A 26718-nucleotide genomic window follows, 5' to 3' on the forward strand; every position below is an offset into this window, starting at 1 on the left:
GTTTCTATCGTTTTCGATAAAGTGGCTTAAATTCGTAGTCCGGATGAGGCAATGGAAGCACCTTTGTTTGCTTGCAACCATTTTGTGACTTACAGATTTTCTGAAAAGTCTGATTGCACTAAAATAAGAAATACGATTTGGATATCTTCCGAACACGTCTATGTTGCTTAAGCCGTATATTACTTGAAACTCTTAAATTTCAAAACCAGCCAAATTCCAAAACGTTAATTTGGGGAAAGAATCGGTTCACCAAATCACGCTGCTTCACAGGGACTGCTCTAGCCAGCAGAGTTGGGATGGGGGACCCTGTATTGACTTGTGGATTATACACCACAGATGCTTCTTCAGCTCCCTCTTCCTCCGTGGGCGGTGCTTGCAGCTCCTTTACCACCTCTTCCGGCCCCACCACTTACTCTACCTCAGTCACTGACAGCAAAGCTATGCAAGTGGAGGGCTGCTCCTCAGCCATGGGGGTAAGTAACCGTGGGGTAAGTGACAAGCAGTTAACCAATCACACAGTCCAGCAGCAGCAGCAGCCACAGTCCACCCCGAAGAGGCACACAGTCCTGTACATCTCGCCACCACCAGAGGATTTGCTGGACAACAGCCAGATGTCCTGCCAGGATGAGGGGTGCGGATTGGAGTCTGAGCAAAGCTGCAGTATGTGGATGGAGGACTCCCCCTCTAACTTCAGTAACATGAGTACCAGTTCCTACAATGATAACACTGAGGTGCCACGTAAATCTCGTAAGCGAAATCCAAAGCAGAGGCCAGGGATCAAATCCAGAGATGGTGAAGAATCGACCATGGATATCTTTGATGCTGACAGTGCCAAAGCGCCTCATTATGTCCTTTCTCAACTCGGCACGGAGAGCAAAAGCAACTTGAAAGCAGGAAATGGGTTGGTATCTGCCTTTATGTTCTCTCAACATATGTTAAAGCAGACAAACAAACTAAAAACATAACTACTTTGATTTTTCCCTAGAGTTCATACTTTCACTGAGAGAGATGGGAGAGCTGATATTTGATAGCTTCTTAAGTTTAGCAGTCATTGAACAGGAACGGTTGTCAGCTTTTCCTTGTGGAACGCGATTAGCGTGTGGGAAGTTTTTCAGTAAGAAACAGGTTTGAAACAGTGCTTAAAATTGGAATCGGCTCCTACCTCCTTTCCTCAACAGAGATGATTGTGGGGACTTAAGTCCACACTTCACCTGCTTCTGTTTCACCCTCTGCATCAGTTAAAGGCAGCTGGTTTTGACCTTTCATTTTCTTTCTAAAGTGTTAAGATGAACAAAATTTGTGTTTGTGTCATCTCAGTTCTGTAACTGATCTTTCAGAAATAAACCTCTCTCCTGTTTTGCTTTGTGCTTCTCAGTTGTCTGTACGTGTATGCGGAAAAGTTACCTGTAGCCTGCTTGGGTGGTGGTTTCTCATCCCTTTGTTTAATTGCATCTGGATTTAGGAACTCTGGTTTGCATCCCACTTCATGAGTGGAAAGTGCACGTGTGTGTTATTTTCTCCCCAATGGCAGTCCTCTCCTTCCTTTGGAATCCAGAGGATCACAAGATCCTCATTGTTGGCCGTGGGGCAGTACGAGGTGCATTTGCCTGAGAAATCGGCGACCCTCCACCCTGCTGCAGCCTCTTGCATTGCCTAGAAACCTAAGTGGCACTTGTAAGGAATTCTAATTTTCCTGGGAACAGGCAACACCTTGGGGCGCCATTTTGTTTGATGCCTCATGTTGGCCAACAAACGTGGGAAGCTCAGATTATAATTTATGTGTGATCCAGGCATCCGGCCTGCTCAGTTCTTTGCAAGCCAGTGTTACACGCTTAGGTCCAATCATGGCTTCTTTCTCTGAATTTTAACAAGGCGGACAAGCATAGATTTGCATTTAAGAAGAGGCAAGCCACTGGCTGGATGGCCAGGGCTTGTTCCCTGGGTGGGTGCCAATTGGAGCAGTCGGGCCGTGGTGTGGTGGATTGTTCCTCGCAAGCCAGAATTTTTACCACTCTGACTTACTGCATGCAAATGTGGACATAAAGTCATGCAGTGAAATCTTTTGAGTTTCTTGCCTTCTCCTTTGAAGGACTTCTCTTGATTCTTACAGAAAAGTCTATTTCATGTCATCCTTGAATCAGAAAATATTGAATTACAGGAAAACAGATTTGCCCTGTAAAGGAAAAGTCATCCTGCTTTGCCTTCTCTTAGAGGAGGAAGGTCATAAGGGACTCCAGAGTGAGGCTTGCAGCTAAACAACTTTCCAGGCTGTGACTGGAGAGGCCTCATACAAGGTGGCCCATAGTCTGGTATGACCTGTTCTCCTCCTCACCCACAATTTATAAAAGCCCTACAAAGACAACGTTTAAAATGAAAACTGCTGGTTCTGCAGATATCGACATTGTCAAAGGTCTTCTTCAGAACTATATAAAAGAGACTATTAGAAGAGATGGTTCTTCAAGAGATTAAGTTCATAATCTGAAAATGAAGACTGTAGTCCTATGAATGTTGACGTAGAAATCAGCCCATTGAATTAAAGCTGTTGACTATTTTTGTAGAATAAATACAAGGACTCAGTGTTGTTTAATTTTTTTCCAGAACTGAATGCACTTAAGCTGCTAAGTAACTACTAGAATATAGTACTGGGCTTAATTAAAACAAAATGCCCTCCTATTATAGATACTCAGAGGCTGCTTTATACGGGGTCGAGTTGTGCATCTCTTCTGTATTTGAAAGGGGGAATGTGGTTGGGCTAATTGCTTCAAATGTGCCTTTCCCCAAGACTGCATCCAATCACGGGTGTCACTTGGATTCCAAGTGTTGCACAGCCCCAGCATTTTCCAAGAGCCCCTTGAGGAGGGGAATTGGGAATCGATGCTTTTTTCAAGGATTATCTAGTGAGTTTTGTGGTCAAGTACTAGAATGAATCCTGGTATCAAGAATCTGTAGTGCAGATGGAATCTGTGGTAAATGAAACCTAATTTGGGGTGTGTGTGATTCCTTGTTGATTGCAGAGATAGGGATAACTATTCATAATCATGATCAATTTATCAACGTAATCATCTCAGAAGGCAAAATTGTGCAACCCATATATTGTATAAAGCAGATGCCCTATTTTGGCTGCTGGGGCTCTGAAGTTGAGCTCCAAATAATGCTCCTTTCATGCATTTGGGCTTCTATTGTATGTCAGAGTTCCTACTTCAGATGACAGGTCCCTGAACCCTGGCTGTAGGCATCCAGGGATTGCGGGCAGCTTTTGAATAATGCATAGTTATGTGTTCTAAAGAAGGATAGCGGGAATTTATTTGTTACCCACTTCTGAAGCAATAAAAGCCAATGGAAAATGTGGTGCCCATATCCTCTAGGCTGCTCTTATATATTTGCAGATATTCTCATAAAATGGGAACGTTTGTTGTTTTCAAGATGCAATTATTTTCTAAACTTCTTTTAGAAATTAGAATTCTGTGCAATTGCTATTATGTAGCCTGCAGTAAACATTGAATATATTTGTTGAGCATTCTTAATGGAGACAATGTGAGTTTTATTCATAAGTGCCCAAACAAAATGAGGCAGAATTTCAAGTTTAACAATATTGCGTGCAGTACTTGAAGCCTGGAAGTTGACTTGTAAAATATAATTTACTTCATATTACACATTGTTCATGAAAGACCTAACCAGGAGTGCTTAACACATTGCACACATGTTTTGTGACGTATCTCACCCAGTACTGGTTCTCTCTGGAACAGAAATAGATTCACCAACTTATTGTATTTTGGATGCCTGATAGACCAAAGGTCTCAGGAAGAAAAGAAAAACAAAATGAGGTGCTAGGATCCTACTCCAATTTAATGAAACCTTGCACAAAAAGCTAGCTTAGTTTTTCAGGGCTGGTAGGATGCTTAGGGGGAAAAAAAGGCAGGGGACCAAAAGATATAAAAGTCAAGCTGAAGACTTATTTTCCTCTGGGGTTTATTCAAACAGGTTTTACTTATGTGTTGTACCTTTAGCTAGATCATTTTGCATTTATTTCTTCCCAGAGGCTCTAAAGCAAATAGACCACTTGGCTTCGTTGCCGTATTGCCTCTGCAAAGGAACAAGTGAAGGATCAGGAGCAAAGCAGGCCTGATAGATCGCATAGAAATGCAGCATTTCCCTTTGAATGCATGGTGTTACCAATGGGAACTAATTGCTATTTTGCTTCATTTACTTCTGAAAAGTCTTCTTTGTGTTGCCAGTAGAAAAATATGCATGTGGTCAGTCTTTAAACAGTTCAGGAGAACTGCATCAAATATATTCAGCCTGGTGGCATGAATTCTTTCCATTAATATATTTGTTATCAAGGAAAGAAAGAAATAATTGCAACCCAGCTTACTTTAATGCACAATTTCAGTTTCTCTCATTTTAAAATGCATAGAATGGGTCGACCTGATATATTTAAAAAAATTAGCAGCCATTTTTTACAGGATGTAGTCTAAATGTCTACAGCCTAGATAGCTGTGTCACAGTTAGTGCACATATTTTAATGTGCTGAAATTAAATATACTTTAACTCTAACAGTATTGATTTGAAAATGTATTTGAGCATATACTTGCCGGAAGTATATAGCAATAGGGCCTAGGAGGCCTTTGGTCTCAAAATGGTCAGGATTTATTTTAACCAGGTGACATTTGTGAAGATGTGCTAGGTTACCTGTTCCAGGAACTGGCATTTCATGCAAGCTGGTGAACTAAGGCAGGTTGTTTAAACTGTTTATAGTTAAAATATAACTATAAATTTTGTCCTCTAATTACTAGTTAAAAATATAGGTTTTTAGGTTTCTGGCTATCTTCTTTTAATGAAATGACACAGTTTTTGTGAAAGGGAAGTAGAGAAATGATGCAGCTTTGCATATATGTCTCTCTGTCTCCTGGTTTCCCCAGCCGCTTCGTTTGTTTGGAAGGAAAGCCTTTGGTGACCTGCTTATTAATCTTCTCTAATATCTCAGAACCTCAGAAGTCCCCAAGGCGGCTGGAGGGAAGAAGAGCCCTCTGTTGTGTGGTCAGTACCTGAGCAAAAGTGAAGGCAAAGAGCTGAAGATCCTGGTACAGCCGGAGACTCAACACAGAGCTCGCTACCTCACTGAGGGCAGCCGAGGCTCAGTGAAAGACAGAACCCAGCAAGGATTCCCCACCGTCAAGGTAGGCCAGAAGGGCCGAGAGCTCTCCTTCCCCCCCCCCCCCCCGGCTCTCTTCTGAGAGTGGGTTAGTCAGGTTTCTCAGGGCGGACGTTGTCACTAGGACAGCGTTCCAGTCCTCAGGCGTGTGGTTACGTTGTTGTTCCCGGCAAAGGACTGGATGTTTTTGGGTTTAAGACAGGGAAGCCTTTCTAGCTGGATGGAAGGAGTGTAAATATAGAGCAGGGGCTACTCTTGGCTCTCTGTGTTAAATAAATGCACAGAGCACCATCTGTGCAGCCTCTCCTGAATGAAAGAGGGTTGCTGTCACTGGTTTTTCATTTCCGTCTCCTAGAGAATATTGCAAATATGGTTGAAAACAATATGTTGAAAAAATTACCCTTGTTCTGTGTGTATTAATTGGTTCCAAATATTCATTAACTTTGCACAAACAATAGAGCAGAAAGTGCAGTGGACCTCTGGGGTAATTGACCGAAAAGTAGATATTTAAACAAGTTAGGTTTTTTTTTCTCTGAAAAATAAAAATGTGTTTCATTTAATTGCACACTAATATTTAGATCCCCTGGAAATATATGCACAGTTTCTAAAGAATAGCATTAAATTCTTCAGTGGTTTCTTGCTTCATCATAAGCATTTTTCTGCAAGAAAGTGTAATATATAATAGCAATAGCAATAGCAGTAGACTTATATACCGCTTCATAGGCCTTTCAGGCCTCTCTAAGCGGTTTACAGAGAGTCAGCATATTGCCCCCAACAATCTGGGTCCTCATTTTACCCACCTCGGAAGGATGGAAGGCTGAGTCAACCCTGAGCCGGTGAGATTTGAACCGCTGACCTGCTGATCTAGCAGTAGCCTGCAGTGCTGCTTTTAACCACTGCACCACCTTGGCTCTAAAAAGTTGACCCTGTCCAAAACGGACTTTTGAAAATGCTTCCTTTTCAGAAAGAACATTTATATATATATATGCTCAAAATATGAATACAATAAAATCAACTTGAGAGTTTGATAGAATATAGCCAAAAATATCAAAATATTTAAAATCCAAAGAATCCATCTCTTTTGCTCTACAGGAGCAAGGACTATTGATAGCAGTCAGTGTTCGGTGTTCAAAAAACGTTTGTGCTTGCGTTGTTGGCATATTAGTAGAGCTTCGTGTGGTCCATTAACTCTTGATTTGTGATTCCAGCTGGAAGGTCACAACGATCCTGTGACGTTACAGATATTTGTGGGCAATGACTCTGGCCGGGTGAAGCCCCACGGATTCTATCAGGCCTGCAGGGTCACAGGGCGGAACACTACGCCCTGCAAAGAGGTGGACGTCGAGGGCACGACTGTCATCGAAGTAGGCCTGGAGCCGAGCAACAGCATGACGCTGGCGTGAGTCCCTTTTCATTGCCCCGCTCGTGCCTTTGTCAGTCCGGATAGACTTCCATCCTGCCTCGCTTGTCTCTGAGAACAGTGTCGGGGTTAAGAATGTCTTCAGAAGAGTAAATCTGGCATTGGCATTCTCACTTATTTATTAATAAGATTTATAACCCCCTCCCCCCCTCCCAACATAAACTGTAACACTCTGGGTGGTGTTAGGCCCATTTCTGGCTAAAACTACATTTATTTGAGGTAAAGTGAAGTATGGAGGTTCTTTGGGAGGATCTCTCCTCTCAGGCTGCGATGTGAACCAGAAGGAAAGCTGGTGGACTCTCGTCATCAACCTGTAGCAGCTTCCTTGGTGTTCCGGTTATGACTAACAGCTTTCCACTTCTTTATCAGCAAGAGTGAACAACTCTTCTGCTTATTATGACACACACACGCTTTGAGTGATCTGTTTGTATTCTGATTGCTCTCAACCATGATCTCTTCTGAAACTGCTTGAACTTCACAGGAGAGTTTGTCTCTGCTTTTCCACACAAGCCCTTCACTCAGAAGGGGAGAGGCAGATTTAGTGCTGGCTCTGAGATTAGTCACCCTTTGGGAGTCCCTCGGCGAGCTCCACATTCCCATGCATAGCCGCTGTCACCTAGATTACCGCAAGTCTCTCTTTGGAAGTTGGTCCCGTTTGACATCTTCTACTGCGTCACATGCTTTGTTTTCCCTGGGATGATGGATTTGGGTGAAGGGGCTTTAAGCTGGGCCCTAAATTCTCTTTCATTTGGGAAACATAAAATTTGTTTGAGGAAAAAACAAATGCTTTTCCAATGCTTTCCAATGCTGTTTTCCAATGCTGCAGTGTATTTATTTTTTATTTATAAATTGTTCATTCTTACAAGAGGGAGAAGCAAAGTAATTTCATAATGGTGATTGGTTGGTCCATTGATGAGCAATCAGCCACTTGACGTAATTCCCCCCAGTAAAGTCAGATCTGAACCCTGAAGTGAATCAATAGTGCCATTTCTGTTTCTTTGTTTTGGAATATCGTTTATTTCTATGTTTAAATATATCTGCAGAGAGAGGATTAATCTTAGTGTTTCTTGAAAAGGTGGGAGGGAGTCTGTTGGATTCCGGATGGAAACAGAATACAGAATAACAGAGTTGTAAGGGATCTTGGAGGTCTTCTAGTTCAACCCCCTGCTTAGGCAGGAAACACTATACCATTTCAGACCAATCGTTGTCCAATATCTTCTTAAAAATGTCCGGAGTTGGAGCATTCACAACTTCTAGAGGCAAGTTCTTCCATTGATTAATTCTTCTAACTGTCAGTGGTGGACTAACATGTTTCTTTACTGTGGGGACGGACCCCTCCAAGGCGAAGACTGACAGCCAGGTACTAGGCCTGAGATATTATGTATAATTGCATATTGTGTGGCAAGTTAAAGCTCCCAGGATCTTTTGTTTTTAACAAAGAAATCAAATTGTACACAACATTTTAGAAGGCCTGGGAACTGGGTGGCGTATAAATTTAACGAATTTAACAAATTATTTTTATTGCAGTGTTTTTCGGGTATTTAAAAACTATCATTGTTAGGTGATTCCAATACTTCTACAAAAACTGGCCCCTTTTGAATAAACTGCTTTGCTTGTTTAGCAGTCCTTTATGTCCATTGCATGCAATGATGTATTTTAATCTCTTAAACCACGGATCCTAACTCCTGGTCCATGGATCGGTACCAGGCTGCGGCATGCTAGCAACTGGGCTGCAGAAACAAGTGAAGCCCCATCCGTGAGATGCAGGCAGCACGCAGAACCACTTCCCCTCCGGTCTGCGGAAAATAACTTTATCCAAGGAATCTGCTGCCCAAAAAGTTGGGAGTTGCCGTCCTAAAGCATCTTCTCTATTGTCACCTTTGTTGGTGGGAAAAGGAATTATCCAACAATATCCAGTGAAGGCCCATGTAACAGAGTATTATCCTCTTTTCCAAAGTGAAGTTGAATGCTTGATCCTCTGGGCAGCTCAGCTTTCTTACCACCACAGCTACAGGGCATTGAAATGTGATGATTTGGGGGTTGCTTCTGTTGTCACTGCAGATCTGCTGCATCTCTTGAAAAGCTTGCCACTTCCCATGCATTGGCAGGATTAAAAATAACACAAACATTAATCCTATGTTGCTAGGGTGGACTGTGTTGGGATTCTGAAGTTGAGGAATGCAGATGTCGAAGCCCGAATAGGCATTGCTGGTTCTAAGAAAAAAAGCACTCGAGCCAGACTGGTTTTCCGTGTCAACATCCCGCGGAAAGATGGTTCTGTTCTAACGCTACAGACTCCGTCCTCGCCTATCCTGTGCAGTAAGTGACAAAGTCGAACTGTGAGGCAGGGCCCCTAATGACCAAAAGCCCCCTTACGTGTTGAGCTATCCTGCCCAACAGAGGGTTAAACTTTACAAAAACAAAACCATAAGCTATTTTTAGTATTTACCGAAACAGAACTTAAGAGAATCTGCATAAAACGATCTATTTTAGTGACATGAAGAATAAAACATGGACAAACAGAATTTGGATATTATATTAGGACCTCAGCTCTTAAGTGTGTTCCATTCCGAAAATGGCAACGGCTGGCCATGAGTTCCCAGGGGAAGGAACTGTGCCGTCTCTTCCCCTGTAAAAGGAGGAGTCTTACTTTTGCTTAAGCTTTTCGTAGCATTTGTCCTTTCCACCTAGAGGCTCTTAGAGGCCTTGGGGTTGTGGCTGATTGTGGGGGGGGGGGTCTTTTCTTCTTGGCGCAGCTCAACCTGCAGGCGTGCCGGAGATCCTCAAGAAAAGCCTGCACAGCTGTTCAGTGAAAGGAGGAGAGGAGGTCTTTTTGATCGGGAAGAATTTCCTGAAGGGAACCAAAGTGATCTTCCAAGAGAACATCTCTGGTGGGTGTCAAGGTCTCTGTGCCGAGGTTGGGCAAAGAAAGCTGGAGGGGGAGGGACGGGGGCGGCCAGCGTGGCCTCGTCCACCGCTGACCGCTGCCTTTGCATAACCCCTTTCCTGCCTTGCTTTCAAACAGATGAAAGCTCCTGGAAAGCCGAGGCAGAAATTGACATGGAGCTGTTTCACCAGGTACTTGCTTTCTCAGGGATGTAACCATCCATTTCATCTTGAGAATAATAATTTAGGCGTTACTATTAAAAGAATCCCATTTTATGTTATGTTTTGAAAGTGAGGTTCAGATAGGCATGCAGATGGATTTTATTCCCGTACTTAATGGGAAGGATAAATTTTCTGAAATCTGTGGAAGTTTTATGGCTGAATGTAAATTAAGAGAGCAAACATCTGAGTTCAAATCTTTAAAGCAAACAGAATTAGAGGAAAAAGTGGGATCAGACCAGAGTGATTTTTTCGTTTTGTTGAGTTGCTTATAGGTTAGTTATTTTCTGCTGCAGCCTTTTGCGTATTTTCTCTCTCTCTCCCAGTCTTTCCCTAAAGTGCAAAATTGCCATGCATTTCATTTCTTTAAATTCTCTTGTGCGGAAGCCATTCCAACTTTTTTGAATTTGGCCATTTGGGAGCCCTAATTCCAGCTGTGATAAGATGTCAGTCTCAAAATGGTAATTTCCTGTAAGGTGGTCAGTTTTGTTACCTTTAAACAAACCTTGCAGTAAATCTGTGTTCAAATGAAGAATCTAAGATCCAAATGTAAAATTATTTTATAGCCTTTGTTTTCTGCCTCAGGAAGGCAGTGCTTTCTCTAGCAATAGCCCTTAGACTTATATGCGCATCACACTGCTTTCCAGCCCTCTTAAGCAGTTTACAGTTTACAGCATATTGCTCCCAACAATCTGGGTCCTCGTTTACTCGCCTGGGAAGGATGGAAGGCTGTCAACCTTGTGCCGGTCAGAATCAAACCCCTGCCGGTGGGCAAGGGCAGCCTGCAGTACTGCATTCTCACCACTGAGCCACCGCAGCTCTTCAAAGCTACTCTAGGGAGTAACACAGCTGTAAAGCTATATGTTTGATAAACATCTAGATTTTCTTATGTCAAATATCACAGACCTGCCACTTTTTTTTTTCCTTTCAGAATCATCTAATTGTGAAGGTGCCACCTTACCATGACCAGCAAATAACTACACCTGTTTCTGTTGGGATTTTTGTCACGACCAATGCTGGGAGATCACATGACATACAACAATTTGCATACACTCCAGATACATGTATGTAAAAGGCACTGAATTTGCAAGGTGTGGGGTCTTGGTCAAAGTTTGCACTGCCTGGCCAGGGAACAAGAAACATTGGCTTGGGGAAATCCTGGGCAGTGCTTGTAGTTTGAGAAAGGGACCGTGTGCAATTGCCAGAGATTTGCGGGAGCTGTGCTGAATGTTTCGTTCGTTGGCTTTTGGTTCTTGAAATGTGTACACTTATTGCTTATTGTTGATCTGAAAAAGTGGGAAGCTTGAGGTATAATTTCCTTGCTTACATCTTTCCTGAATGATCTGTTTCTTCATCAGCAGCTGAGACTCTGAATGTGAATGTGAAGCAGGAAATATCCAGCTCAACCCAGCCCTGCTCTTTTGATGATGTAGCCAAAGGTAATTCTCAACCGCAGCCTTTCTTATTACCTTAGGCGAAGACTTCGTAAAACTGCTGAGTTCATCCCATTGAGTGACTTATTTGGGAACTTTAGGGCTACAGATATTTTCTGTTAATGTGTGTCCTTTCTCCTTTGGTCTGTTTCTCGGCCGACTTCCAAAAATGCACTACAAAATCTTGTGGCCCTTTTAACATGCTTAACTCTGAGAATGATTTTTTACTGGGGTGAGATATAAACGTAATAAACAAGCAAGCCAGAGATTACTTGGCCTAACAAGCAGACTAAGGTCTTTGTGCTGCTGGTAAGGTGAACCATGAGAGGTGTGTCAGTCCTCAGGGTGACCTGGGTGTTTGCGTGTGTAGCATCCATTTGGGGTGACATTGGCCTTCAGGGGTGCCTTTTACTGCAGAGACAGGCTAGTGCCGGGAAAGATCATCAGCCCTTTTCTGTCTTAGATGCTGCATTGTTGGGTTTCATCCTCCTGGGGCTGACCTAGTGAATTCTGTTCTTTGTCTCCTGCAGTAAACTCCAGTGGTTGCAAGTTGGACCAAGTAAACCTTCTCCCCAGTGCCTTGGTAACTCCTCTCAGGCCAAACAGTATCGTTAAGAATGAAGAGGCTGCTCCAATGGAACTTTTGGCTGAGAAAATGTCTCTTCCTGCCTTTAATGTAAGCAGCAATTGAAAAATGATGCTGGGCATATGTCTTTTCTAAAAAAAGAAGAAAACTATAAAAGCTATAAATTCAGGACATTTGATGGCATCAAATGTAGTTTGATATCTAATGTGATAGCTTTGGTAGGACTACAAATATTTCTTTCCCTTTTTCCAATTGTTAGAAGGAGTTTAACTAAAATGAAAATACTTTTTTCCCTTGCTTGTAAATAAACAAGGGAAAGAGGTGATAAAACGATAATATATTACTCTTTTAAAATTGAAGTGGCATCAAAAAAACTCATGTATTAACAGTTTTGCCCACCAGAAGAACTGTCCCCATTCTAGCAAAATGGGGAAAAAGGCTTTATGTCTTCTGACTGTAGTTTTAACACATTATTATATAGCGATAGAACAATATAGCTTTCTTCTTCATGGTGATGTTCATAAAAATGCAAATTAAGGGTGTAAGGAATGGATATCTAAAAATTGGGGGGAGGGGTTTCAGTTGAAAGTATATAATGTGGAATTCAGGATAGTTTATTTCTCTCCCTGAATGACGGTTAGGCAGTGAACATTCTAAATCTTACTGCTGTGTGTGCATGTTTCTCTTCAGACAACCAGCGCCATCGGGCAGTCTCAAACAACTTTGGAAACCACCATATCCAGCCTCTTGGGGAGTGGCCCATTCTCCTCTTCTGCTCCTCATTTAGCTCCAGAGAGCGAAAAACAGCCCCCGCAACCACAGTACCCTCCTGACTCCAGGCCTGCCCTTCAGGCTACGGACCTGGTGCAGTCCGGCAGCTTTGCAGCCGCCTCTGCTCCGAGCCAGCTGCAGAACAGTGACAGCCTCCTGCAGCAGGCCTCCCAGTTCCCCTTGAGGGAAGCTTCCTCCAGAGAGGCTTTGCAGTCGGACAGCACAGCCATGGCTTTGTCCCAGCTGACGGAGGCTCCCCAACAGCCGCCTCCCCTTCAGGAGTCCAGCCAGGCACTGCAGCAGCAGCAGCAGCAGCAGCAGCAGATCTCCTCCAGCATGTTCTCCTCGGCCGGCGGGGTGAGCCAGCTCCAGAGCACAATCCAGCAGCTGCAGGCGGGGAGCTTTCAGTCCAGCCCCGGGGACGGTGGAGGCGGCAGCAGCAGAAACATTGACCTGGTTCAGCAAGTCCTGGAAGCTCAGCAGCAGCTGTCCTCCGTCCTCTTCTCAGGCTCCGAGGGCGAGGATGTGCAAGAGCAGCTCAACGCAGAGATCTTCCAGCAGGTCAGCCAGATCCAAAATGGAGTCAACCAGGGCATGTTTCCTTCCGCGGACACCGTCCACTCGAGGGCAGAAGACCTCCTCCCCAGCCGAAGCGAGATCATGCGCCCACAGCCGGAGGCTTCGTTGGCCGGGCAGCAGCAGGCGCAGCAGCAGGCGCAAGCGATGGAGACGTCTGCTGCGATGGTGATTGACATGCAGCAAGGCCTTTGCCAGGCCCCCGGCCGCATGCCGTCCGACTTGTTCGCCTCCTCTTCCTCCTCCTCCTCCTCCTCTTCCTCCTCGGGAAATGGGAGCATCCAGCAGTCCCCAGTTTACACGCAAACTTCCCATTTGATAGGCGGGCTGTCAGCAAGCGAAGACATGCAAATGCAGTGTGAGCTGTTCTCCCCCACCAGCGTCCCCAACAGCGACGCGGCCACCCCAGGGCAGCCACAGGAGCAGGTGCCCGCCGGCGGCCCTGCCCTCTTCCCTGCTTCAAGCTGCTCTGCGGAAGGCAAAGAAGCCTCCGGACAAGCCAAGCAGATGCAGAGCACCGTCTTTCAGGCCATGGTCCAAATGCAGCACAGTGGGGAAGGCCAGGCCCAGGTGGCCCTTTTCCCTTCCTCGGAGGAGATGCTGGCTGCCGTTCAAGGCCCCGGGGCCCAGCAGCAGCAGAGCGGGGGGCTCTTCCAGCAGAGTGGGGAGCAGATGCTCTCTCTCCAGGCGGGCAGCTTCTTGTCCCCGGCTGCCCACTCCCAGCCTCAGCTGTTCCACTCTCAGAGCCCCATCGGGGACGCCCAGAGCATCTCTCAGGAGGCCCCCGGTTCTCTTTTCCACAGCCAGAACGCTGCCGCCTCTTCTGAACAGCTGCAGCAGCCCATGTTCCACTCCCAGGGGAGCCTCGGGGTGGTTCCGGACCAGCAGGGAGGCAGCCTGTTTCTCTCCCAGAATGCGCAGGAGGAGCAGATGCCGTTCTTCGCCACCCAAAGCTCCCTCTCTCCCTTGCAAGGCCCGGCCAGGGCTGAGCAGCAGCCCTCCTTCCAGCAGCCCCACCTCCAAGGGCCTCTGCTCACCCAGGAGCAGCACCAGCCGACACATCAGGGCCTCTTCCAGGCCCAAGTAACTCTGGCCCCCCTCCCTCCCTCTGGGGTGCCTCCCAACCAGCAGGGGGGCATTTTCCAAGCCCAGCATTCACTTGTGGCTCTTCAAACCAGTGCCTCCGCCCAGGAGCAGCAGCAGCAGCAAAGCCTGCGGTTCAGCAGCCAGAACCCCATGAGCTCCGTGGCCTCCCAGAAGCCAACGCTGCTCTTCAGCTCCAGCCCCAGCACGATGGCCAGTCAGGAGCAGCAGCAGCAGAGCCAGCCTCTCTTCCACCCCCAGAGGGCCCAAGAGCAGCAGCAGCAGCAGCAGCAGCCCATGCAGTTCCAGAGCCAGGGTTCAGGCTCCACCCAAGCTGAGCCACCACAACCGCCGCCGGGTTTATTCCATGGCTCCCCCCAGATGCAGCTGGGATCCCCCAGTGCTCAGGAGCAGCCAGTCACCCTCTTCCTATCATCGGCTTCCATGTCTGCCTTGCAGAGCAACATGGGCCAACAGGAGTTGCAGCAACCCCCTCTGTATCCCTCCCAGAGCAGCCTGCCAAACATCCAGGACTCTTCGTCGCCCCCCCAGCAGCAGCAGCAGCAGCAGGCAGCCTCTTTGTTTCACAATGCATCTGCGGGAAGCTCCCTCAGCCAGCTGCAGAACTCCTCCGCTTCATCCCCCCAGACCTCCGGGATGTTCCTCTTTGGCATCCAAGACAGTAAGTCTGAGTCTAAAGACCACTAGGTTCCCCTTGCTAGTCTGCCTCTAATGTTGGCCTTTTACATACTTAAGCTATGAAAACACAAACACAGAATTAATTCCGATCCCAAAATGCTGGGGGGGTTTACGGGCATTGTAAGTGCTTGAGTTGAAATTGGCATTCAGAGCCATGGTTCTGCTTAGTTCTCCCTGCTCAGCAAGTTTCCACTTGGCTCTGAGCGATGCTTGCAAGACCATGTTGGTTGTCAACCTGGATCTGGATGTGTTGTTGGAACCTTGTTTCTTCAGCAGGTTGTGGCCAGCTGTTAACGTCTGGACCGGGTTCCGTGTCGGAGCAGATGATGACCCTCAGCCAAGCACAGAACGAGGTACAGCCGTCTGTCACGGCTCTCCTGTCCCAGCAAATGTCAGAGAGTCCTCAGATTTCTTCTGCAATGACCACCAATCAGAATATGAAGAAGATTGATGACCTGCTTGTCTCCCTCCAAAATCAGGGGAACAATGCCATGGCCGGCTCCTTCTAACAAGCGAGGTAAGCCGGGAGCTTTTCTTGAGCTGACATTGGAGAGCAGGTAGCATTCTCTGTGCTGCTGTGGTTTGCCTGGAAAGGAGATGGGATTAGTCCTCCTCTTGTGAGCTGATGGAGTGCAGGCCTAATTCTTGAATCGGGCCCTTGTTTTTAGGAGGGAAAGGCGGCTCTGTGTCCAAAGGTTACCACTGAAATGATTTTGCTTAGAAAACCCTGTGGATGGAGTCTGTTGGCCGTCATACGTCTTCTTAATCATTACTGCTAGACGCCTGTTCCTTTAAAACTTGAGGCAGAGTTGAAATTCTGAATGCAGTTGTCGAAAAGGCACTCTAGCACTGCCATGTTAACTTCAGCACTTTTTTATTGGATTGATTGAATGTTACGGGGTCCAGAGTGAAAGGGATCCCGATGAACTGCGTCCTCTTCTGTCATCGATTCTGTTTTCTCCGTCCTTTACAGCCCTTCCTTCCTGGAGGGGCACGAGGTTGCCTCTCCCAAAGCCACAGCATAATCTCCTCCTCCAGGGAAGCGACGGCTGCTGCTTGAATTTAGGCTCATCCCAGTGGGGTTGGCCCGCCCCACCTGTGGCTGCAGAGGAGGCCTGGTTGGGCCCATCGGCCAGAGCGTTCTGGCTCTTGGAGTCCAGGAGAAGAGCCTTCTCTGCCACAGTGCTTGCCCTTTGGAACATCTTGCCCCCCAAAGTGAGGTTGGCACCAACCCACCTGACTTTTCGACAAGAGCCTAAAGATCTGGCTCTGCCAGCTGGCTTGGGGTTCCAAAGGAGGGGGCTTCCGTGTTGGGGTGGTGAATAGATTAGCAAGAGCTCCCACCCCCCTTCTTGTCCCTCCCCATCTTAGAGCACGGTTGATTATCCAGATGGTTTATAGTATTGTATTTATATCATTAGGTTTTGTATAGTTTTATCTGTTCGTATCGTGAGCTGCTCAGAGTGGCCTTGTGGTCAGATGGGCAGCTAAACAATTTTACCAATAAGGCAATGAACCCGGCCTGCTTGGTAGCCTGAAGAGCCAGGAGGATCACGGCTCTAAGCTACAGGTAGCAGATCCCACAGCTTTGCTCTACAAGCTCCAAAGAATCCCAGATTGAATCCCTGACTACAGTCTCGCTCATCACAGGGTGGCAGGCTGTGCCCAGCTGGCACCAGAGACAGAGCTGATAGAAGCAACTATTGTGAGGCTACTGGTGTTCTCTCCTGTTTACCTTCTCATGGACTTTCCAGGCAGGAGCCTGTGAAAGCAGTGAGCCTAGAGAAGAATGGAGGGCTGCCATCACAGGGCTCCAACATGAGCCCATAAGAGCTCTGGGTTGTTCCCACTTTCCATCCGATGTCAGCCTTTCACTGAGTCCCTTTTCATGGAGAAAACCCTGTTACTGAAGGCTGCTGGACACGAGGGAGGGAGGGCGAGTCTTTGTATTATTTATAAACGTCCTTTTGTTTTCTTTTTTTCATTCAGAAATCCTGCACTGGACAGGCTGCATCTCTGGCCATTCTGGAGTTTAGCAAAGTAGCATTCTCTCTTCTCTGTTGAAAGGTGGCCGAAAGCAACATCTTCATCCTTGCTTTGGAAGAATCCCACTCTGGAAGCTGGAATCCCACTCCCCAAGCTGAAGTGGGGGGCAAAGCCGGGTTTTGTCTTATCCAGGCATGGGTTGGACTGTTATCCCCATCCCCAGTTCTCAGAGGGATGTGGAGCATGGCTGTCACATGTCAGCACAAGGCAAGAACAATGGGCTCCCTCCCCCTCCCTCTCCCGGTCCTTTTCTGGTTTTCACGATTCTTTGGGCACATTTCCTGTGTCCTCAATCTTTTGACGGTTCCCCATGATTGGTGGCCACCTATGGAAATGGCTTCCATTGAAAACTGTGGCGGGAGTGGCATGGCACAAGTCTTCTGCGTATGCTATGAGTCCCACCCAGGATCACGTCTTGATGCTGCACCTGTTCGGGTGGTGACTGTGCATGTCTGGATTGGGCTCTGAAGCAGCAGCGGCTCCCGTCAGAGAGAGTGGGGGAGGAGCCCCTGGGGTGGGGGAGGTTTAGGGGGCACAAGGAGGGCCCTGCAGGGCAGGCACCCTCGGATCGGGGCTGTAGCTTGCTGAGAGCCGGGCGCAAGGGACCTCAGTGCTCGGCTGTTCCCCCTTCGCAGTTGCTGGTCTAAGGAACTCGTTTCGGAGTCTGCTTTGACTCCTCTGGAAGCTTCTCCCTGGAGCTTCCACCCTCCTATTTAAATATTCTGTCATATACAGAATTAACTTTCCGGCGGACTAGAAAAGCAGAAAACAAATATTTGTGGTGAATACATGGCAGGATTTAAGGAAGAAAGAGTAGAATTTAGGTTGTTTTCGACACCGTTGCCGGGAGATGGAGGCTCCATGCTGGGAACATGGCACCTTCTCTAAGCTCCATTTTGAGCTCCAGGGCAGGGGAGCAGCCTCGCTCCTGTCAGAGGCCTTTGCGAAAAGGCCAGTGCGCAGGCTCTCCCGGGCTCCACCGCCTGCAGCCGCCTCCAGGCCTCTTGCGCAGGGCGTCTGCCAATCCAGAGTGGCCCTGTGCGGCTCTCGCTGACCTCTCGGCTGTTTGTCTTCTGGGCTGAGAAGAAGGCCGCTTGTCTCCCTCGTGCGCCTGTCGGGAGGGAGGGGGGGTTCTTTCTCATGCTGTGCCAGTCCGTCTCCTCTGTTAGTGGTCCGTGTGTTCAGTCCCAAGAGGTTTGGGTATCGTTTTCAGTAGTACAGGCTCTTTTGCCAATATGAAGGGAACTTTTCAGAAAGAGGCCTCCTCGAGGTCATTTAATTTTGAATACAGTTTTCAGTCGTTCAAGTTTTGGATGGTTTATATCTAATGTGTGTTTCATTTTTTGGAAAGCTCTATTTTGTATTTAGTAAATGATAAACTATTTTGCTATTTGTACTAGATGAGTACATTGGCACACACACACACAGACATATATATATATATATATAATATAATATATATATTATACACACATACATTCACACACATATATTCTTCTTGCCACAGATTTTTTGTGGCAAATGTGTGAGTTTATAGTCTCTTCTCCCACCACATGGCATCTGGTTATGGGGGAAAGGGGACAGGTTTCTTTAATCTTCATGGAGTATTTCTGTAACTTTTGTGTCAGGTGTTCCTTCTTTGTCTGGCCATTCCATCAGTGCTGGCTGGCCATGAAGGCAGCTTCACCCGCAAGGGATGGCCCTCCTGCTGTGGGGGGCTCAGCAGGGGAGTCCCTTGGGGTGACTTCTTAAAAGCTGGGATTTGATTCCACTTTTATTCTCTGTTAATGTCTAACATTTTTGCTGGCTTTTTAATTTATAACACTAATGCTCTCTGCTTTCCCTCTTTTGTAAATCCTATAGATTCCTTGAACCTAACTCTGATGCTGAGAAAGAGAGATGCACACATGCGGAGGGAATTATGGGGAGGTGGAAAGGAGAGGGCAAAAGTCCCCAAGCCAGTTTACTTGTTTTGTGTGTGGTGGGGGGAGGAAACGTATCACAGTCTGAGGTCAGCTCCTTGTTAAGAGGTCTCCCGTCCTCTCTGAAGGGGGGGGGATGAGCAGGGGCCGTCTGGTGAGCTGCTTGGGGCCAATGCTGAGATACCTGGGACCAATCCTTCATTGAACTGAGGTTCTGCCCAGATCCCCAGGGAGCTGCTGATCCTCCTTGCCACTTCTTGTGACATCAGCATCTGCTGCTCGTTCAAAATGGTGAAACTGATAATTTTGTTGGTTGGTTTTTACTTTTCCTTGGTCCAGTTTAGGTCAATATTTAAATGTGCAACATTTTGAATATGTGATTTGGTTACCAAATGTATCTTTTTGGATCAAAGGGGCTGCTCAGTAGCTGGCAGAGGCTGGTCCTACATCTTTGCTCCTGCTTTCTGTGGGCAAAGGGGGCGGAGTAAGGAGAGCTTCCCTTGGCAACCCCTCCTGCACCTGGCTGCTTCAGCAACCCAGCAAAGGCTGCATTCCCCACCTGGCTGTTTTCAGGGCACCGGCACAAGGAATGTGAGAGATTAAGATTAAGATTTAATTTATTTGTATGCCGCCCTTCTCCGGGAGGGACTCAGGGCGGCGAACAACTCAAAAGGGGAAAGGGGATACAAACACAATACACGTAATTAAAATACACAAGAAGGCTATCGTAGGAGAAGGACCCATCTTTTCCTGTGGGAGAGGGCCCCTGCCTTTTATGCTAAAGCAGAGATTATGGGATTCGTTTGTAGAATCAAGTCAAGGTTCATGGATACAAGCCCCAGGAAGAAGATTACAGTTTAAAAGAAAGTATAGTCTTTTCAAATACAGCGTCAGGGTTCTGACGGCCCAGTGTAAAAGATGGCTTCCAGGTCTGACACATCCCCTTTATTAAAGTTTATATTAAGAATTTTCCCATACAGGTAGTCCTTGATTTACATCCTTTCTTTTAGTGACCGAAGTTACAACAACACTGAAAAAAGTGATTTACAACGGATCCTCACACTTACCGTGGTCACGTGATCAAAATCCTAGCACTGGCAACTGGCGTGTGGAGCTGCTGGTTCCAGCATCCCAGGGTGGAGGGACGGCCGTTCGAGATCTGACAAGCAGCGTCAATGGGGGAAGACAGGTTCAGTTAACAACTGTGTGATTGGCTCCACAACCACGGCAGAAACGTTGGTAAAATTGGGTGTGATTCACTTAACAGTTGCCATTCTTGGCAATGGAAATTCTAGCCTCAGTTGTGGTCGTAAATTGAGGACTACCTGTAGAATAAAGAAAAAGGAAAGTGCAAGAAATGAAAAAAAGAAAAGAATTTAATGAATTTTCTTTTCAACAGATAGTTGCTTTAATAATCCCTCCTTAGATATATCATAAAATGTATATTGCCAATTACCTCCCACAGACCGATTAGATCCCACAGACTAGGCCTCCTCCGGATTCCATCAGCTGGTCAATGTCGGCTGGCGACCCCCCTGGGGGAGGGCCTTCTCTGTAGCTGCTCCGCCCCTCTGGAACGATCTCCCCGTTGAGATCCGGACCCTTACTACCCTTCCGGCCTTCCGCAAAGCGACTAAGACCTGGCTGTTCCGGCAGGCCTGGGGCTGTTGAACTATCCAGCCCCACTTCAGGTTTGTGAATGTTGTGTAATTTTAAACTGTTGTTTTGTTTTATTTTTTTATATCCCCCCTCCCTTTTATTGTAAGTCGTCCTGAGTCTTTTTGAGAGTGGGCGGCATACAAAAGAAATAAATAGATAAATAAATAATCCCTCAGTCCCTTATTTAGTCCACGCCTGGCTTCATCCTCAAACCCATAAACCATAGTTTCATTTCTTCTTTCAGCAAAAAGTTCATGAGGTTTCCAGTCATTCAAAAAAACTTTTTTTTTAATGACTAAATACTGTAGGTCAGTTTTACCATTTCTGCAAATTCTGACATATTCACAATCCATTCCTCCACTGTGGGGATTTCATTAACCTTCCATTGCAAAGTTGTGCTTATGATAATCTTGCTGCAATTACCATCTATGAGATCCGTCTGCTGTGAGTTTTTTTCTGATTCATTTTCCATAAGACTGAATAAAGAGCATTCTAGTTTCTTTGAAGTAGTAATGTTTTAGGATTCTTTGCATCATTGTGTGAATTTGTATGCAAAGTTTTATTGGCTTTCTCACAAGTCCATCATGCATGATAAAATATCCTTTCATGTTTTTAACATTTCTAACACTACTTTGAAATACTTTTATATTTTTTGATAACTTGCCTGGTGTCATATATCAATAATCATTTTATTTAAAAAATCCCTTAGTTTTATAACATAATGTAAATTTAACACCAATTGCCCAGATTTTCTCCCAATATGTTACACCCCAAATTAACAGACCATTTTGTCATACAATCTTCAACTTGTTCATCTTCCGTTTCAAATCTTAAGAAACGTTTATACATTTTTCCTATTATCCCAAAGGTCCTTTTTTCAAGCGGCAACTGGACACCCAAAAGTCCCGGCTGCCTCTTGAAAAAGCACCTTTGGGACACCTGTGACCTGGATGACTGAGAATCTCCAGAGACATTTTTCCTATCACGTATTCTTCATTTCTGTACAACTCAATTTCTAATTCCAATTTATATTTTTAGAGTTCATACTTGGCTTTTTATCCCCATTAGCTGTACAGATCCAAACCATTGAAAGTTTTATCCCTCTGAGATCAGTTGTTAGCCATTTCTTCATATACCTTATTTTTCAGAGTATAAGATGCACCGGAGTATAAGAGGCAGCAAGGTTCTGAAGAGGCAAATTAAAAAAAAAAAACTTTTTGCACATTTGCTGTAGTGATTAAGATTTCTGGCTAGAAATTGGAGATTGTGAGTTCTAGTTCCAGGTTAAAAAGCCAGCTAGATGACTTTGGGCTAATCTCTCTCATTCAGACCTCAGGAGAAGGCAGAGACAAACCACAAATGGAATATTGCTAAGAAAACTGCAGGGATTTGTCTAGGCACTTGCCAGGAGTCAAGACTGACTCAAAGACACACACACACACACACACACACCCCTTTTTTTCTCAGTCTGAAAGAAACAGTCACTCACAGGTGGGTCCCCAATCATTGTAGGCAGCTTCTGATTTAGTCATAGTAAGCAGGCAGTTTCCCAAAGCCCCACATTCTTTTTCTGCATGTCCTGAAGCAATAGCCAAAGCTCTGGTCCTCCCTTCCCCTCTGCCCCATATATGCAGCAGACGGTTTCGGCTGTTGTATTTGGGCTGTCGGCTTGTGGGGGGTCAGGCTCCCTCCATGGGAATGGAGTCTCCTTGGAGCCAAAAGCTTTGGGAATGCTGAAGAGGCTCTCCCTCCATCTCTCTGCCCCAGCTTCTCCAGTGTGGGGGCCACCTTGCAAGGGGAGCTGCGTGGCTCATGGGAAACAGGGCGGGCCCAGGCTTTGCCTTCTCCCGGAGTCCCCCTGCTTTCCTTCCCCTTGTTTCCTGCGTTCCTGCTTGGCTTTGGGTAGAGATCAAGCAGCCCTTGAGCAGCCCCTTCCGGATCCTGCAATGTGAATGTAGCCTCATTTGGCCCTTTGTGCGTTTGTGTCTCCCTGGCTTTTGTGTCGGTGGGTTTCTCAGAGCACTGATAACCAATTTTCAATTTGTTCTATTGAAGGGGCTGGGGGTGGGGTTTCCTTCATTTGCATTTGTTTTTTTAGCTCTTCTGTGATAACCTGTTGGATATTAAAGAGATATTTTGCTTCAATTGGGACATTTGTATACTTGCAACTATATTTCTGTACACAGCTGCAGTCCAGAATAAAACTTTGAAAGTTTTCATTTCACAGTGTGTAACTCTTGTGCTGTTCTTTCCAACGTCTCCCGTTTAACAGCATTCATTCCCCGAGTTTTGCAAAGGGCCTTCCAAAGAACAGGGGCTGCAGGAAGAGGCTCAGCGCATGGACATCTCACCCATTCCAGAGCCTCGTTTTCTCGGTTGCACTCAGCTTCTCCAGCTGGCTGCCACTTGGGGCTGCATACTTGGTGTTCCTCAACAAATTTCGAGATGGCTTGGAAGTTCTTATCCCGGGAAGTGCAGATTTCTGTCTTGGCAAAGTGGGGTGGGGGAGGGAGAGCTTTATGCGGGAGTGAAGTCTTCGTGATCTTCTGAACTTGGCCTGCATTTGCCTTTCAACTTGGCAGCTGCCAGCAGAGGTGGAACTTTTTGCTCTGTTCTATGGGGAGCAGACTGAGAAATGGTCGTGATGACCCCTAATAGGAATGGGAATGCCCCAAGATGCACTTTGGGCACAGAGGTTTTAGTTGTGATCACAGTGGCCACACAAAGTGTAATCTCACCACTGCATTCGTGTCCTCTTATTAATTCTGCACTCTGATACCTGAGTCAGTCGACCTGATGTGTCTCCCACAACTAAAGGGACTTTTCTCTGCTTCTTGAGCTGTGCTTGTCTCTTCGGTAAGGCTCACGGCCATTTCTAAAGCAGCCTACGACTACAGACGTGAATGAAAGAGAATCGGGTTGCCTCGATTGGCCTCAATGTAAGCTGCTTATTTGGAAAACGGCACTACAGGTAGTCCTCGAGTTACAACCACAATTGAGCCCATCATTTACGTTGCTAAGTGAAACATTCGTTAAATGGGTTTGCTCCATTTCACGACTCTTCTTGCCACAGTTATTAAGTGAATCATTGCATTTGTTAAATTGGTAACATGGTTATTAAGTGGATCTGGATTCCCCATTGACTTTGCTTATCGGAGCGGTGAGAAAGGTGATCTCATGATCCCGGGATATACTGTGACCGTCATAAATACGAACCAATGGCCAAGTATCTGAGTTTTGATCACGTGAAAAACAGTCATGTCGCTTTTTTCAGTGTTGTTGTAACTTTGAACAGTCACTAAATGGACTGTCGTAACTCAAGGACTACCTGTAGCTATTGTGGAGTGCATAACCGTGTTTCAGTCTGGCAAATTAACCACTGGAGATTGGCGTAAGGTCCACATTCAGGGCTTTTATTTCACAAAGAACACTTACAGAGGGGGGGAGGAGGAGGAGGGGCAACGATCACTTCGGACCCAACTTCTGACAGATTAAAAGCAGGCACCAACAGCCCCCTAAATACGTGAAAAGGCCCCCGGGGTTTAGGCACACAAGTGCTGAAGCAAGGCTAGCAGACCCCTCTGACCCCGTGGCCAGCAGCCCTTCCAGGCAATGGAAGCCCCCAATTCCACCACCAAGAGAAAGAGCCTGAAAGACCCCCCCCCATTGTCTTAACTAGGCCCTGTTGCGGAGGGGCCCCTTTCCCTGCACCGGCTGATTTCTAGGGGAGGGGGAGAAGGGCTCATGGCCACATTGCAACCCTACACAGCTTCCCAACGGGACAGTCGCTTCTCCTGGGCCTTGACTTGGCTGTCTGGTGGGAATGGCTTCCCCAGGTGCTGGCCCACAGTCAGCCCGTAGGGCTCCCTTTCCTGCTCTTCCCTGACATCTTCCTTCAGCACAAAGCCCTGAGCCGGATTCAGCTCAAAAAGGCAGTTTGGGGCAAAGCGGAGGGGCTTCTCTTCCCAGATGGTTGCCAGTCTCTTCTTCCAGTCCTCCAGGATTTGGGAACGGACGTCCTCCGGAGTGCGCTGGCCGATGCTGAAAGCAATCTGGGGAGCCAAGACTTGGAAGCCGCAGAAATGAAGGGTGCCACTCTGCATGGGTGAGAACAGGAGGGGCCATAAAGCTCGCCGGGAGCCAGGCAAATTGCACCGTCTTGGCATTTGGCCTTGGAGGAAGCACCTGTACCTGAACGCCTTGCCAGGCCCACAGGACCAAGGCCAACACAAGGCCCTTCTGCTGTTCTATGACTTCGGAGTAGTTTATTTACAAACAAATCTTGCCAGAGATTAAATCAACAGAATTACCAGATAATACCTTGTGAAATGCTGGAGCCTGCCCTGCGTGCATGTCCATTTTGGCCCTCTTCCTGCATATCAGAATTTCTCTCTGCCCTTGGGAGCCCTCCCTCCAGGGACTCCGGACTGCACACAAACCTTAGAAATGCAGGAGACTCTCCAGAGGCCGCATTTCAACAAGGCACTAAGCAGCATCCCCATCCTCAGTGCAGGAAGTGAGCTGTTGCCAAGATTGGGCCCCTGGTCTTCTTCCCTCACCTGTATCGGCCAGAGCATGATGTTAATGTCTCCATTGATGCCCGCTGGGGTGTACATGGAGCCCATCCCAGCAGTGGTGAAGGACAGCACGGCCTTCTTCTTCTGCAGGCAAGCAAAGGACAGTCAGGCCAAGGAGAGGGGCCAGCAGGGGCCTGTCACCACCACTGCTGCCTCTGTGTGTGTGTGTGTGTTGGGGCTTCTGCCATGTTCCCCCCAGCAACAGAGGGCACGGGGGGCTCAGGGCCAGCATGAGGGGCCCTTTGCGATGGCCAGAAAGCAACGGGGGGGCAGCAAGATGCCAGTTGGGTTTGTGTGGCCTGCTGACCCCCATTTCAGCCTAGGGTGGGGAGTGGAGCTGCTCCCCCGCAGCCGCCTACCTGGAAGGGCCCCTGGTCGTACATAGCGCCGTAGGAGTAGGCAAAGCCCTGGATGAGGATGCGATCGAACCAGCCTTTCAGGATGGCCGGGAGGCCGAACCAATGCAGAGGGAACTGGAAGGCAAGCAGAGCCGGGCTCACCACCAGGGCGCCGCTGAGGGCCCCGGGCGGGATCCGGCCTGGCCTGGCTCTGACCTCTCCCAACCCCAAAGAAGGCGGCTCGACGAAGCGCTCCGCCCGGGGGCATCGGCTAGAACGGCGCCGGAGCGTCAGCCGGGAGACGCGCCAGCCGCGCGGGGCAGAGACCGGACTTTGGGCAGACGACGGGCGCCCACCTGGAAGATGACGAGGTCAGCGGCCTCCAGCTTCTCCACCTCGCCCAGGATGTCGCTGCTAAGGCGGCCTTCCTCCCAGGCCAGCCCGGCCTCCTTCGCGTAGTTGAGGTTGCGCGGGTCGTCGGGGTCGCCTGCGGGGTCGAGCGGAGGTTAGGAGGCGGCGGAGAGAGCGGCCGGGCAGGGGGGGCGGCCGGGCGGGGGGCGCTTACCGGCGAAGTCCGCGCGCGACAGGACCGGCTGGAAGTGCTGCGCGTAGAGGTCGGAGACGGCCACGCTCCAGCCGCCGCTCTCCAGCACCTCGACGGCCGCCCGCTGCAAGGCGTGGTTGAAGGAGCCCGGTTCCTGGTGGGCCAGCACGATCAGCGCCCGTCTCGCTGCCGGGAGAGGAGGAGGAGGAGGAGGAGGAAGGCGCCGCCTGGCTCGGCTCCCCCCGAGAGAGGAGCGGCGCCCCGGGCAGAGCAGGAGCCCGCCGGACCAGACCCTCCCGACCAGACCAGACCCGGCGCTACCTGCGCGGCGGAGCTCCGGAGGGGCGGCGGCCGGGCGAGGGAGACTTACCGGCCATGGGTGGGGATCGACGGCACCGCGGCGGCAGGACGAGCGAGCGGACGAGCAGCTGCCGGCGACGGAGAGAAGCAGCGCGTCGGGGTCCAACGGGCGAAAGTGGTCCAGCAGGCCCCGCCTCGGTCTCGACCGCCGGCCTTTGGGGGCGGCGCTGCCCACCGCGCCTCGGCGGCTGGGCGGCCCCTTCCTCAGCTCCGGCCCTCCGCTCTCAGGCTGGACCGGCTCCTGGAGTGCCGCTGCCAATCGTCTCAATCGCCGGCTCCCAGCTGCGACCCCACCGTCTGTCTCTCCTTCGACCAGGGGCACCTGCTCCGGGCGCATTAAAAGGAGGATGGCAGGCCCCGTGGCAACCTTGCTGGTATCCACAACAGGAGAAGCCCCAGAGGAGCCTTGTCCACCACAAACAGGTGGCTTCCTGCCAGCTAAAGGCT

At 48.0% G+C, this 26718-nt stretch overlaps 2 protein-coding genes across 6 annotated transcripts in view; one reads left to right on the forward strand and one right to left on the reverse strand.

Annotated features, from left to right (window-relative positions):
- NFAT5 (nuclear factor of activated T cells 5) overlaps positions 1-18225 on the forward strand; it is a 41462-nt gene extending 23237 nt beyond the window's left edge. For 2 of the 5 annotated variants that reach the window (XM_087729269.1, XM_087729265.1), the window contains exons 3-14: positions 337-901; positions 4985-5177; positions 6361-6551; positions 8719-8891; positions 9329-9463; positions 9598-9650; positions 10609-10741; positions 11036-11116; positions 11641-11786; positions 12387-14808; positions 15099-15342; positions 16815-18225. In XM_087729269.1, the coding sequence (XP_087585395.1) occupies positions 337-901; positions 4985-5177; positions 6361-6551; positions 8719-8891; positions 9329-9463; positions 9598-9650; positions 10609-10741; positions 11036-11116; positions 11641-11786; positions 12387-14808; positions 15099-15334 (4328 nt within the window). In that variant the 3' untranslated portion in view covers positions 15335-15342; positions 16815-18225. The remainder of the gene's footprint in view (positions 1-336; positions 902-4984; positions 5178-6360; positions 6552-8718; positions 8892-9328; positions 9464-9597; positions 9651-10608; positions 10742-11035; positions 11117-11640; positions 11787-12386; positions 14809-15098; positions 15343-16814) is intronic. The other 3 variants (XM_087729266.1, XM_087729268.1, XM_087729267.1) reach the window with 3 other exon arrangements.
- A 5619-nt stretch (positions 18226-23844) lies between these two features.
- Positions 23845-26419, reverse strand: NQO1 (NAD(P)H quinone dehydrogenase 1). Its single transcript, XM_014057889.2, has 6 exons — positions 26282-26419; positions 25933-26097; positions 25724-25854; positions 25389-25502; positions 25012-25113; positions 23845-24549 (listed from the first exon to the last, which is right to left on the reverse strand). Exons 1-6 carry the CDS (start codon positions 26286-26288, stop codon positions 24214-24216), a joined length of 855 nt encoding a protein of 284 aa, XP_013913364.2. The 5' UTR covers positions 26289-26419; the 3' UTR covers positions 23845-24213.
- Positions 26420-26718: the final 299 nt, after the last annotated feature.

This window comes from Thamnophis sirtalis, unplaced genomic scaffold (assembly GCF_051295495.1).
Source record: "Thamnophis sirtalis isolate CommonGarterSnake01/CBP01778 unplaced genomic scaffold, rThaSir2_p1.2 scaffold_14, whole genome shotgun sequence".
NCBI lineage: Eukaryota > Metazoa > Chordata > Lepidosauria > Squamata > Natricidae > Thamnophis > Thamnophis sirtalis.

Excerpts from the sequence above, each read along its gene's own strand:
- NQO1 (XM_014057889.2), bottom strand. Across the intron at positions 25,855-25,932 it reads GTCGCGCGCGGACTTCGCCG|GCGACCCCGACGACCCGCGC; the intron begins GTAAGCGCCCCC and ends TCGACCCCGCAG. Across the intron at positions 25,114-25,388 it reads ACGACCAGGGGCCCTTCCAG|AAGAAGAAGGCCGTGCTGTC; the intron begins GTAGGCGGCTGC and ends GCTTGCCTGCAG.